The sequence below is a fragment of the Rhinatrema bivittatum genome, chromosome 6, assembly GCF_901001135.1.
Source record: "Rhinatrema bivittatum chromosome 6, aRhiBiv1.1, whole genome shotgun sequence".
NCBI lineage: Eukaryota > Metazoa > Chordata > Amphibia > Gymnophiona > Rhinatrematidae > Rhinatrema > Rhinatrema bivittatum.
In genome coordinates this window covers 294,870,112-294,884,092 of record NC_042620.1, presented here as the reverse complement: position 1 = coordinate 294,884,092, position 13,981 = coordinate 294,870,112, and the positions used below count along the sequence as shown (strand labels likewise).

The 13,981-nt window shown below is 43.6% G+C and overlaps 1 protein-coding gene across 1 annotated transcript in view; it reads right to left on the bottom strand.

Annotated features, from left to right (window-relative positions):
- The window catches only part of TAF7L (TATA-box binding protein associated factor 7 like), a 62,996-nt gene that overhangs the window by 16,888 nt on the left and 32,127 nt on the right, over positions 1-13,981 (bottom strand). The window contains 4 exon segments of the mRNA XM_029607379.1: positions 11,449-11,524; positions 11,526-11,566; positions 11,917-11,989; positions 13,161-13,219. Coding sequence (XP_029463239.1) covers positions 11,449-11,524; positions 11,526-11,566; positions 11,917-11,989; positions 13,161-13,219 — 249 coding nt within the window.

Below are 13,981 nucleotides of genomic sequence, written 5' to 3'. Positions count from 1 at the left end.
ATAGGAGCGTAGCATACATTGCATCCGCATTTATGGTAACACTTCTTATGGGAAAAAGGGAAAAAAGACAGGATGTGGTGGGTAAAATATAGAGGGAGAGAAGAGGGATGACTCACTTTCTCAGGGTAGGGCTAGCCGCTGATATGGCGAACACAAATACTGGGTTGAGTAACTGAGGGTGGGGGGCGGGGAAAGATTAAGCGGAAAGAGTAAGAATTTATTAATCAGGATATATTTGGGGTGGAGGTATCAGGATTTCAGGGAAAAGAGGTTTTTAGGGAAAGTTTTCAATGGCTAGGCTTAAGTTTGTTTCACTAAATATGAAGGGTCTCAACTCACCGTTTAAGTGGCAGCTGCTGTTCAAAGAGCTCTCTCGATTACCACCGTCAATACTATGTATGCAGGGACGAATGTTTGCTAGCATCTAAAGCATTTCCCCAGCAGTATTTTGCATCCTATACCCCAACGAGTAAATACAGCAGGGTGAGTATACTTTTTGCACCTTCCGTAGGAGTTCAGGTTCGAGAGATTCGACCTGATATTTCAGGTCGCTAACTGAAATTACATGTAGACATTAATAACATGAGATTCATCTTGGTAAATGTATATTGCCCAAATATAGATCAAAGACGGGTTTTGGATGAGATCAGGGAAAAGCTGCTGTCACTTAAAGACAGTTACATGGTTGTGGGGGGAGATTTCAATATGGTAGGTATGTCTAATCTTGATACTTCTTCGGGGATGATGGGAGTTTCAAAGAGAGATAGGTTGTCCTTAAAACATCTGACAGAAATCTGGCAACGGGTAGATATATGGAGAACAAAATACCCCGCCAGCAGAAATTATACCTTCTATTCTAGAATTCATAACTCATACTCACACCTAGACTATTTTCTTATATAGAGAGAATTGGTCTCCAAAACCAGACAGGTGAATATAGAGTGCGTAACATGGTCTGATCATGCTCCTATATGGTGGGAAATGGAGCAGATTGATTTGGGTGAAGGCAAAAAGTACTGAAAGCTTAATGACACTTCTTAAAATTAAGGAATTCAAGATGAAGGATCAAAAACATTTAGAGGAGTATCTTAATATCAATGCAGGGGCAGAAACCTCACCCCTATCAATATGGGAGCGCTTAAAAGCCACAATTCGAGGATACTTAATTAGCCTGGGGTCCTATCATAAAAAGGAAAAGGAGAAGAAACGAAAGGTGTTGGATCATAAACTACAAAATCTGGAGAAGGCCCATAAACAGCACCCTGGATCAATCCCTATGAAAACTTTAGATGAGGTGCAGGCAGGTTTGAGAGATCTGGATGCAGAGGCAATAGCATATCATTTAGATTTAGTTAAACAAGAATATTACGAGTATGGGGATAAACCGAGTAAGTTATTAGCTCATAAACTTAAAGGCCAATGATCCAAAGCTCATATATATCGCATTAAGGATGCCCAGGGCCAACTCCAAACAGATGCCAAGGCTATTGAGGACCGTTTTGTGCAGTTTTATACTTTGTATGAGACAGAGACCATCTCGTCCCAGATGGATATACGGAAGTATATATTCCGGTGTTACCCTCCAATGCTCAGGAGATGCTTGGCCAGCCCATCTCCTTAATAGAAGTGAAAGGAGCTATAAAAGATCTGAAATCCGGAAAAGCTCCAGGGATGGATGGCTTTATCCTGTTGCTTTACAAAACATATGTGGGAATTTTGGCCACACCTCTGATGCATATGTTTAATTCTATTAGGGAGGGCGGAAGGTTGTTGCCCTTTGGAAATCTGGCAGGGATCACTGTTCTTCCTAAACCTGGTAAGGATGTGCCACTAAGTGGGTTTTACCATCCCATTTCACTGATCAACCTTGATCTTAAAAGCCTTTGACAGAGTACACTGGCCCTTTCTGTTTGCAGTAATGGAAAAAATGGGGGTGGGCGTTCATTTTTTGGGATGGGTACAAGAATTATAAATTGGGAACCCTTAGCATACTTAAAAATAAGTGGAAATTATACTTGTCTCTTTCCTATTAAATGAGGAACGAGACAAGGGTGCCCACTTTCACCCCTACTGTTTGCCCTGAGTGTGGAACCTTTAGCAGAAAGAGTTAGACAATCTTTGGGAATTCAGGGAGTGGGCATCGGAAAGCAACAATATAAAATTTCGTTGTACGCGGATGAAATCATTTTTACTTTAACCGCCCCCAATACTTCCCTTTCAGAAGTGGCTAGAGAGTTGGAGGAGTTCGGGAAGGTATCTGGGCTTTCGGGTAAACAGACAAATCAGAAATTTTAACTATTTGCTTGATGCTAGCCCAATGCACTAAGTTAAAACATGCCTATTCTTTCAAATAGGCAAAGGGACCAGTTCGCTATCTAGGGGTAAATATTGTATTGAACCAACAGGATCTATTTAAAGCTAACTATGAGACTCAATTTCACTCACTCAAATCAGATTTAAGTAAATGGGATAGATTTCAGTTCTCATGGATGGGCAGGATAGCAGGATCAAGATTAACTCTTTACCCAGGCTCAACTACTTGTTCCAGTTATTGCCGTGTGTTCCATCAGATGCACGTTTAAAAGCTTTACAACAGGTTTTTTCATTTAAATGGAGAAGGCGTCCCCCTAGGATTGCAAGAAAGGTTCTATACAGAGCAAAAGCAACAGGCAGCCTTGGTGTCCCCAGTATATTGGCATTATTATATAGCTTCCCAATTACAGACAGTTGTGGAATGTCACATTGAACGGCATAAGAAGCAATGGATGAATATTGCACAAACCATACTGGGCCCTACCCGTATAATATGCTTATTCTGGGGATGAAAACTGCCAAATGCTGGGGAGTTGAATGCACTTCCCTTATTGAGATGTACACTTATACTATGGATGAAGTGGCAGACAAAGTTAGTAGGGAAAGAGGGGGCTTTTTTCCCCTTCATTGATTAGGTATCCGGGAGGTTTTTCAATTGGCAGGGAATATGAGGTCTTTAAAAAATGGGAAGAGAAGGGCCTCAGGAAAGTGGGCCAAGTGTGGACAGCGGGCTCGGTGGTACCTTTTTCAGAACGTCAGACTATGTATGATATATCACATAAGGATTTCTTGGCATATGCCCAACTGCAGCACTTTCTCAATGCAAAAGAAGTTAAACAAGAATTACTGAAAGGGGCTTCTCTATTTGAGGGCTTATGCACGATGACTCATAAGCCACCTAAATTGATTTCAAATGGGATAAATCACAATGGGATGATTGTTTTCAGAGGTTAGGGAAAAATACAGGGGCCATCTCCATGATTGAAAATGGGTACAAATTACTATATAGATGGTATCTATATCTTGTTAAACTGGCTGCAGGGTACTGGCGCCACTGCCAGTCGGTAGGCACTTTTTTCCATGTATGGTGGACAGGTGAAGTAATACAGAAGTTCTGGCTTGGGATAAGGCAATTGCTTACAGAAATTCTGGGCTGTGCGGTATTCTCTCAATTAGAGGTCTGATTTTGAGGATATCTGAGAATAACAAATCACCACCCCAATGTCAATTTATCAGTTTTGATGCTACGGCTGCCCGTCAAGTGGTGGCAGCGTGGTGGTCTCATGGAGAACTGCCCCCAAGAACACTGGTAGTTAAAAGATTAATGGGTATCCGGGGCATGGAAAGGATCTCAGCAATAAGATATGATCGATTAGCTAAATATGATCTAATATGGTCCCCGTTCGAAAGTGGTTGAAATCACAGCCTATGCATAACTCTTCACTAACTTAATGAGTCTAGCTGTGTGGGTTGTCCATATCCTGACATAAGATGGTTTACCCAAGTGAGGGTATGAAGTTTCCCTGATCTGCAAATTTAGGCTGTATAAGGGGTGGCATGGGTACTTAAGAAAAAGGAGGGGGTTTTGTATAATGGCATGTACACGTTGAATGCTGTTGATGTTTTGGAATTGTTAAAGAAAATTATTCCTTACCTGCTAATTTTCGTTCCTGTAGTACCACAGATCAGTCCAGATCCTGGGTTATGTCCCCCTTCCAGCAGATGGAGTCAGAGCAAAAACTGAAAGGACACCCACTTATAAGCAGGTGCACTCTCTGCGTCCCCTCAGTATAGAGTATATCAAAGCAAGAAAGAATGTAGTGGATGGAGCAAGATATTCAACAACAAAAACTGGTAACCTGGAACAAGGAACCAAACATCCAGAAACATCAACTTGCAAAAAGAACGATCAGCACTCTGCCGAACAGTACTGAATAACCTGAGCTGAGTAAGCGAGCCGCTAGTCACTCCGACACCCGGAACCCCAATAGATTCTTATCTTTAGGGTGGGCATCTGGACTGATCCGTGGTACTACAGGAACAAAAATTAGCAGGTAAGGAATAATTTTCTTTTCCCTGTACGTACCCGGATCAGTCCAGACCCTGGTGGTGTGACATGGACTGAGGATGCCATGTGTCCCATAAGGACGAGGAATTGGCGAGCCGTTGCTGTATGTTGAGACTGCAACTGGTGAGCAACAGACACAAGTGTTAACGCTCGTTGTTGAGGTAGAAAGGCTTTTGCCTGCAAGGTGTCCAAGTCTGCCCCAATGAACGACAAGGTTTGAGATGGGACTAAATAGGATTTTCCGTAGTTGACGAGAAATCCTAGAGAAATTAGAGTGTGTAGGGTCAAATCGAGGGATGACCGAGCGGCCTGCTGGGTTGGAGCCCTGATTAACCAGTCGTCCAGATAGGGGTAGACGTGAACACCTTGTTTCCTGAGGAAAGCTGCGACAACCACGAGGCATTTGGTGAAGACTCGTGGTGCAGTTTCCCTGATCTGCAAATTTAGGCTGTATAAGGGGTGGCATGGGTACTTAAGAAAAAGGAGGGGGTTTTGTATAATGGCATGTACACGTTGAATGCTGTTGATGTTTTGGAATTGTTAAAGAAAATTATTCCTTACCTGCTAATTTTCGTTCCTGTAGTACCACAGATCAGTCCAGATCCTGGGTTATGTCGCCCTTCCAGCAGATGCTAGGCCCAACAGAAGCACTCGGTATTGATAGTGCATAGGGCCTACTAAAAACCTGAGGTATTTGCGATGAGTAGGAGTTATCGCAATGTGTGTGTATGCATCCTGGAGGTCCAGAGAGCAGAGCCAGTCTCCTCTTTGTAGAAGAGGTAGAAGCGACCCCAAGGTTACCATCTTGAACTTTTCCCGCTGGAGGTAATTGTTGAGAGCACGCAGGCCCAGAATTAGTCCATTTTTCTTTCTCTCTACAAGAATAAGTAAGATAACTAAGCTGACAAAGTAAATGCTGAGGACAAGGAGGGGAGGTTTCATTAAGAACAGATGCATTCCACAAGGAAAGCATAAGACGAACTCCCCTGGATGTTTTGGGGATCAGAAAGTACCGGGAATAGAACCCTAGGCCTTGCTGCAAGAGTGGGACAGGTTCTATTGCTTTTGACTGGAGAAGGAGGGAAATCTCCTGATCCAGAAGGATAGAGTGGTCGGATGTCTCCCACGTCTGCAGAGGTGGTGAGTTCGGTGGCAGAGTGAGAAAGTTCAGGTGGTAACCCTGAGCAATGATTGCTAGCACCCATTGGTCGGTTGTAATTGATTGCCACATGTTGTAAAAGTGGCGTAATCGACCTCCTACTGGTATGCTTGGCAGAGGAATAAGGCTGCTGCTCTCCAAGTGGAAGTCAAAAACCTGAAGCAGGCCCAGCCTGGGAAGCTGCTTGTGATTTTTGCTTTCGGATTTGGCGAGGTTGAGACTTTTGATAAGGTCTCGTAGTTCGGGACCTTGCTGGAGGAGGATAGGCCTTCCTCGGATGGTAGAACAACTTCTTAGAGTCCTTCCTGAAGGGCTGTCTTAAGGAGAAGTCAGAAGGTATTGATGAAAGCTGTTTAAAGGTCTCATGATGGTCCTTTAATTCAGCCACCATTCGCTGGATCTGTTCACCGAACAGATTGTCTCCTACACATGGTAGGTCAGATAGCCGGTCTTGTACTTCTGGGCGAAGGTCAGAAGATTTCAGCCAGGCCCATCGTCTTGCCGAAATAGCAGCTGCAGACACTCTAGTAGAGGTGTCGAAGATATCATAAGATGTCCTAATCTCATGTTTTCCTGCCTCAAAACCCTTGTTTACAAGGGTTTGAAGCTGGTCTTGGAATTGTTCAGGCAGGGTTTCAGAGAAGTCCTGTATCTGCTTGAAAATGACCCTATTATATTGGGTCATATAAAGTTGGTAAGCCGCAATTCGGGAGATGAGCATGGCCCCTTGGAACACTCGTCGACCAATATTGTCTAGGAACTTGTGCTCCTTAACAGGTGGGGTAGATGAGTAAGGCTTCGACCTTTTTGCCTTCTTTTGAGCCAACTCTACCACAACTGAGTGGTGGTCGAGCTGAGATTTTGAAAGCTAGGGGCTGACTGCACTAATAGGTAGTGTCAGCCTTTCTGTGTACTGGAGCAATGGATCCAGGGTTCTCCCAGTTCTTTTTGAGGAGGTCAAGAAGAACTTGATGAATAGGAATAGAAGTGATCACTTTGGGGGCATCCAGGAATTGGAGCAACTCCATCATCTGGTGCCTATCACCCTGTTCCGTCTGAAGTTGAAAAGGGACCAACTCAGACATTTCCTTCACAAAATTAATGAAAGAAAGGTCCTCTGGAGGAGAACGCTTTCTACTTTCGGTAGGAGAAGGTGGTGAAGGTAAGTCATTGGTGTCTGTGGAAGTATCATCACCCCAGGTGTCATAAGGATCAGCAGACTGACCTGTAAGACGAGAAGGGGGTTGGATACCTGAAGGACCCGGTCGAGGCTCCGAAAAAAATCGGAGGAATCACCGGGGGCATCGAAGATGGTGCAGAAGGCATTGGTGCCGGCATCGACGGCGCCGATGGATGTATCGGCACAATGGATGAATCGGTGGCGAGGGACGAATTGGCATCGATGGCTGAGGCAGAACTCCCGATGGAGGAATGTGGAACGGTGTTTCTCCTCCCGATGAAGTTGTCAAAGGGGAGGGCACCAGAGCCATCGGAGACCCAGGAACCACCGGTGGAAGGGCGGTCATGAGCGCCTCCATCCGGGATAGCAGCGGTGCCAGCGCTGCTGCAATCGGGTCGGTGACCGGTTCCACCCTCGGTGCCAGTGTCGGAGGAACCTGGAGCCGTTGCATCGCCTTGTCGATGGCCTCCTGAACCAGCCAGTCCAGTTCTTCTCGGAGACCTGGAGCAAGCAGCCCCAGCTCCGGAACAGAAGAGGGAGGCAGAGGCACAGTGAGGGACCACCTTTACAGGCGGAATGGCGACTCCCAAACCCCGATTGGGTGAGGGTGGCCTTGGTGAACCGGTCGCAGGAATGGTCGGTGCCTTTCCTGGACGGGGCTTCTTCGACGGTGGCTCGGACGGTGGCGAGGTCGATGATTTCGCTCCCTCGACATTCCGAGTCCTACGATGGCGATGGCGATGTTTCTCCCTGTGATCCCCTCGATCCTGAGGGGGAGTAGCGGGCGTCGATGGCCGTGAAGACGTCGATGGCGGACGATGCTGTTGCGACGTCGACGGTGCCGGTTCCGATGACGTTGATGCGATGGACAGCGTTGGGGTCTGAGCACGAAAGAGGAGTTCCATCTTCTCCATTCTGGCTTTGTGACCTTTTGGTGTCATGAGGGCACATTTGGTGCAAGTCAGGACATCATGTTCACGGCCTAAACACATTACACAGACTCCATGAGGGTCTGTGATAGACATGGTGCGAGTACAGTCCGGGCACCGACGAAACCCCGACACCATGGCCATAGAAAAAAATCGAGCCGCGGTACGGTCAACGGTCAGTAGGCCGCAAGGGCCAAACTCGATGGTACTCGACGGAAGACGGTCAAAAAACTTACCGGAGTACCGCGGCCTGAGAAAAGTTAGAGGAGGGACCCCTGTGGGGCTAGTTAAGTTAAATTAATTCCGTGAGGAAAATTCCTGTCAGGAATCTCTTCAGAGCTCCTAAACCACAAGGCTACTGCTGCGCGGAAAAAAGAAGACTGAAGGGGGACCCCTGCTGGCTTCAGGGTTAGTGCCATGCTGGGCATGCCCAGTAGGGGCTAGTCAAAGTTCTGGAAACTTTGACAGAAGTTTTCCGTGATTGGGCTCCATCCTGATGATGTCACCCATATGTGAGGACTACCATCCTGCTTGTCCTGTGAGAATGAAGGTTCCTAGTTGCATCAGATTTTAAATTGTGATGGCAGGAAACCAAAACAATTGCCTTCAGTTGTCTTAGCTTTGACATAGGATACTGAAGAGCTGAAGGCAGTACCAGACCCAATAGGGGGAGTGAAATCAGCTTTGAGTTTTTTTCCCCTCTGTCTTTATTTGCTAGTAGGGGGAACACAACCCACTTATTTGGACTGGTCTGGCCTGACTAAAGGAAAAGAAATTAACAGGGAAGTTTAAATTACACATTTTCTGTAGATTGGGCCATGGACTGGGATAATCTCCTTTCCATATTTGTAATTGCCTTCCAGATATCTACGAGAGATATATTCTCTGGATCTGACACAGTCACCTTTTCCTCTACTCTTCCAGAACTGACTGCAGTCTGTTCCTGAGATTTCTTCTCTCTATCTTTAGATGTTATTACTTCTCCCAGGGTGGGGGTATTTAAAGTATTTACCCCCACACTTCCTGAGGTACTAATGGATAACTGGCCTTGGGCAGGACTAGCAGTAGCCCCTGACTAAGGAGATAAATCTTGAGGAGCCCTCTTTAGAGGTTTGACTCACCCTTCGCACTAAATGTGTGTCCATCGGACCTCTTAACTCTTTCGCCACCGGAGTTGATGTTACTAGCTTCATTTTCCGCTTTTTCCCCATTCAGAGAGAAGGGCACTTCCTCCTCAAAACATTTCCTCCAAGCCGTGCAGCTCTTTAAATACACATAGCTGGTGTCAGGCACAGATGACGTCAGGCAGGGGCGGGAGACAGTTCTCACAGCTCACCAGCTCAATCCCGTTAGCCCTCGTTCCCCTGCAGGTACGGCTCTCCTCAGCAAGGCTCCCGGTCTCTGTATCTGTGCAGCTCTTTAAATACACACAGCTGGTGTCAGGCACAGATAACGTCAGGCAGGGGCGGGAGACAGTTCTCACAGCTCACCAGCTCAATCCAGTTAGCCCTCGTTCCCCTGCAGGTACGGCTCTCCTCAGCAAGGCTCCCGCTTTCTCTAATGAAATTAAAGGGAAACTTGACGACCATGGAAAAAGAATAGATCATATTGAAGCAACAAATGTTGTATTGAATTCTCAGATAACTGCATTACAGACTGCAGGGGCCACCTTTGTGAAAGACTCTTTGTTGATATATAAAAATATGGAGGGGTTGGAAAATAATTTGAGAAGGAAAAACTTATGTTTTTTTAATTTTCCCTATACAAGATTATTATCCGCGCAAGAGTTATTTAAAAAATATGTTAAAGAGATATTATGTATTTCAACTGAAGTGCTCTTATCAAAGATATATTATTTATCTAATTCTAGAAGAGAAGGGCTAGCCCCAGAAGGTGAAATGGATGTGTTAGTAGCTAACAGCCCAAATTTAACATCTTTTTTAGAGGCTTCCGAAGATGAAATTCCCACTAGGGCAACTTTGATAGTGACCTTTGTATTAGAACAGGATAAAAATCTGATCCTACAAAAATACTTTAAAAACAAAAGTTTTATGTTCTGTGGTAAATTAGTTCAAGTATTCCCCGATGTATCAAGGAACACACAGATGAGAAGGAAACAATTTCTTTCGATGAAACAGAGAGTGTTGGCCCTAGGGGCCACATTTTTTCTTAAATTTCCTTGCAAGTGTATCATTACACTACAAAAAATAAGTTTATTTTCTTAGAGCCTTCTCATCTAGAAACCTTTCTTATAGATAAAGGTAGTTGAAGGCATTGTAATTAGCCTGAAAATGGATAGATTGTAAACTGGTTAAAATGATGAATCTCCTGAATTTCATAAGATATTATGATTTATTGTTTTGTTTTCTTAAAGGTAAGCTCCCCATTATGTGGACTTAATAATGGGAATGTGTATAGATTTTATTTTTCTTTTTTGGTTTTGTAAACTGAAGATATGGTAACCTAGAATTCTTACTTTCTTTTCATTGAATAATTTATGAGAAATTTAATAAAGTATAAATTGAAAAAAAAAAATTACACCTTTTCTAATAAATTCAGCCCAGAGGCCTAAGCTGACCATGAATTAATTTTGTCTGGTTCCTCAAAAATCACAATTTCTTCTCTACAGTATGATATATTTTTTACTTGGGCTGGAAATTGCAATATAAATTTTATTCCACATTTCACTAAATCTGTACAGTGTGATGCCATTGCCTTTCAACTCTCAGCCACTTTCAAGGAAATGTCTTGGGACAGCAATAGTTTACTATCTTTGTATTCAAGGTTTTTGCTCTTCCAAATGTATGACAGATTTTACTTTTATCAGCGAAATTGAGAATTCATGCTAATACAACCCTGGGCTGTTTGTTACCTTTTCTAAGGCTTCCAAATCTGTATACTTGCTCCACCTTCACCAGGAGATTCTCAGGCTTGAGCCTATTATTTTAGTCAACTAGGGTCCCACATTCTGCATTAAATCCCAGCCTTTGATCGTTTCTAGCAAGCCCACTAACCTAATACTGTTTCTGCTGCCACAATTCAACTCTTTCTAATAATTTCACATTTTGTGATTTCAAAGCCTAGAGTCTCGGTCAGGTTTTCCCAGACACAATGGTCGATTTTCTGCCTCCATAATTTTATTAGTGTGTAAATCCAGACTGTTCTTGATTTCATCAGTAGATGACTGTAGTTTCGTACAGCTGCCACATTACAAGAGATTTCCTTTCTACCTGACACTGGTAGAGTTTGTTGTAATTCATCTTGAGATAGATGTTGGAATAGTGAAAATAATTAGTTCCCCATCAGTGGCCATCTTGAATTTGAGTACACTACGTCTCTCTTGGCACTCTACGATTTTACTGGCATCTCACAGGAATTTCTATGTACTAATTTATCCATTCACGGCTCTAATCAATTAAGGCAAATTTTTCAGAAGTGTATGGCTGCTATTTTAAAGGAATATAGAGTTCAGAATGGAGCTACTCCCTCGGGTGTCTGCTCAACACTATTGTCATGTGACTGCAACATTCCCAGGTTTGTATGCCTTGAAGTGATAAACAAATCAAAGATCTGAATGTGCTAATCACCTGAAAACTAACTCAAATCTCTGTTAATGTCTTCCAAACGAGATCTATACCCACTGTGAAGGCAAAGAAAGGCAGAAAGATGAAAATGGAAAAAAGAAAACCACAACTCTTAAAAAAAAAAACCCCCAGAAATTGTGTAAGATATGTCAGCGATCAGCTGGGATTTCTTACTGGGGACAAAATATCAATTAGCTTTCAGTCACCAACTATACCTGATGAACTGCGACCCTGTTTATGTCCAGACATCCCAGGAGAAGAAGCATCAAGGCTGGTGAGAGAGCCATGGTTTCTCAGCTTCTTTTGTCTCATCTTCAGCAATAATTTCCCAGCCTGAGAGTAGGCACAGAAAAGTTGAGGAAAAATGTAGGGATAGAAAAGTAGCCCCTATACACTGGTGCCTTCAAGAGGTGAATGGGTAACGATAAGATTCCAGTAAAGGGTGGTTCACACTCAGACTTACCCTAAATTATGTTCCAAGTTTACCTGTCACCATTACATCTCAAATGCATTCAGCCTTTTTGACACTGCATTAGGCTGAAAAGCCTACTTGTGTACCATCTTGATCCAAGTTTTCCAGCAGACTGATGCTGCCTCTTCCTCTCCAGTGTGGCTCTCCCCTTACCACCCAACCCAATTCCCCAAATCCTCCCATTGGTTTGTTTCAATTCAGTTAAGGATACGGACACTAACAGCTTCAGCATCGGTACTCAGCAGCCTCTTCACCTCCTTCTCTACGTCTGGAGACTCAATGTACTGGGCCAGAGGTTGGAAAAGAAACAAAGAAACGGCTTCAAATTGGAGCTCTCGGTGACCAAGCCCCACATGTTCATATAGGAAACTGACTCTTTCAAGAGATTATCAGCCACACTAACATCAATACACAGCCAAATTTTCAATAGACAGTTTATCAACAGCACCAGAAGTCTGGCCCAAATCCAAAATCAACTCTATCGTCATGAATACGGCAACTGCTAAAGGAGTAAAACTAGTCAAGAAACTGGTTTCTATGTGCTGACAAACGTATCTAGAAACAAGCAAGTCGGAAGAAGGGGGTGTGGAGCCTAGGTCAAGGATGTCAAGATGGGTGAGAAGAGAACTATTAAATGGTCAACCCAGAAATTGAAGAGTAAAAGGCAGGTCTACATGCAAATGATATGATCTACTTTTTTATGTTTTTGATTTAAAATGTGTGCATCTACACAAGTTTGAAAGGTGTGAGCAGCTGTATCAAGTCAAGGTTTCAACTTTAGCTATTGAAATGTAATAAGCCTTCTGAAAATTGAGTCAGTCACCTTCCAAAGACAGTCACACTAATGAATTCCCTCACCTCTGTACATATTGCTACATCTCAAGCTTACAGCCAGGGATGAGCTGGGAGAACATCTGGAAATTCTATTTGAGAGCTGCTCATTCTTATACTGGGGAATTCTAGATCTAATAGGGAAAGGAGGCTGGGGAGAAGCTGGATATGGAATCTAACCTTGGGCTATTGGGCCAGTCTTTTTATTAGGAGGGAGGGGAGAGTGGTGAAAGGGCAGCAGTTTCCCCCTAGAATCAACACGTACTGGGCAAAAGTGTCATGAGCTTCCATTTGTAACTACCTTGGTGTTTCTTCTTATTTTTATAACCCACTATTTAGCTCAGTCATTGCAGCGTCAGTCTTTGGCCAAAGACCACAGATTGTGGTTCCTTCTACAACCTGGTATGCATGCACCCCAACTATGGCCAGTAGCTGTCACTGTTGAGCATCAGCTGACATTCCTTCTCCCCCTTACAGGAGCTAATGCTAATTCTGCAGCATTGCTAACTCCAGCTAGCCTGGAAACATAACCTAGGTCTTCCACATGGCTGCACACAGCACCAAGTCTTTTTCTGCAGTTTAAGTCCTCCTCACTCCTGAGCTGGATGCAGGGATGCAATTTACCTTTTTCTTGGCTGTTTTCCTGAAGCGCCTCTTTCTAACATTCTTCAGTGGAAGCGTAACTAAAACAGACAAGAAGGATGAGACATGGAGAAGAGTACATGGGAACGTCATGTGTATGCATCTCCCTCTCTCTGTGTAGCTTCATAGATGCTCTGGCATGAAGGTGCTGATGAGCTTTGATAAAACCTAGGGATAAAGAAAGGCGGTACTGGGGAAGTTTACTAAAGCCCGGGAAATCTAATAAAATAAACAGTTTCAATTTTCGATCTTACCCAATTTTTTAAGCAACATCTCAAAGTTGCAGGTGGAAGCTTTCTTTACTTTAAAACTTGATGTGGCCACCTTTGCAATCTGTTATCTGCCAATACTGTAGGGGAAGAATGTCAGACTAATAGTTTTTCTTCTTCTTGAAAACATACTATTGCTCTTAACCTGTGCTAATTCTACCTGTTTTTGATGTCTGTTATCATGTATGTAACATATGTGCATATATTTTCCCCTTAGTTTCCTTTGTCCTTGATTGTTTGCGTCTATACGTGCAGCTGGGTCAGAGGAAACCATGGTCATGCTGTAAGAAGAGAAAGCACTGTGTTCCAGTGGTGGCTGTAGCCTATTACTTTCCATAAGCAGATGAACACAACGGTCCTGACTGTTCTTTGAAGTTAACTGAAAGAAAACTGACTTTCATGTATCTCCTTAGCATATAGCTAACTCACATGGTTTGTTTTTTTTAAGAAAGTTCAGTTTACTTTGAATTGACATAGTGTTGTAAACTCAACTACAACTGCTGGCAAAATATTCCAAAATTGCACCTACTCTAA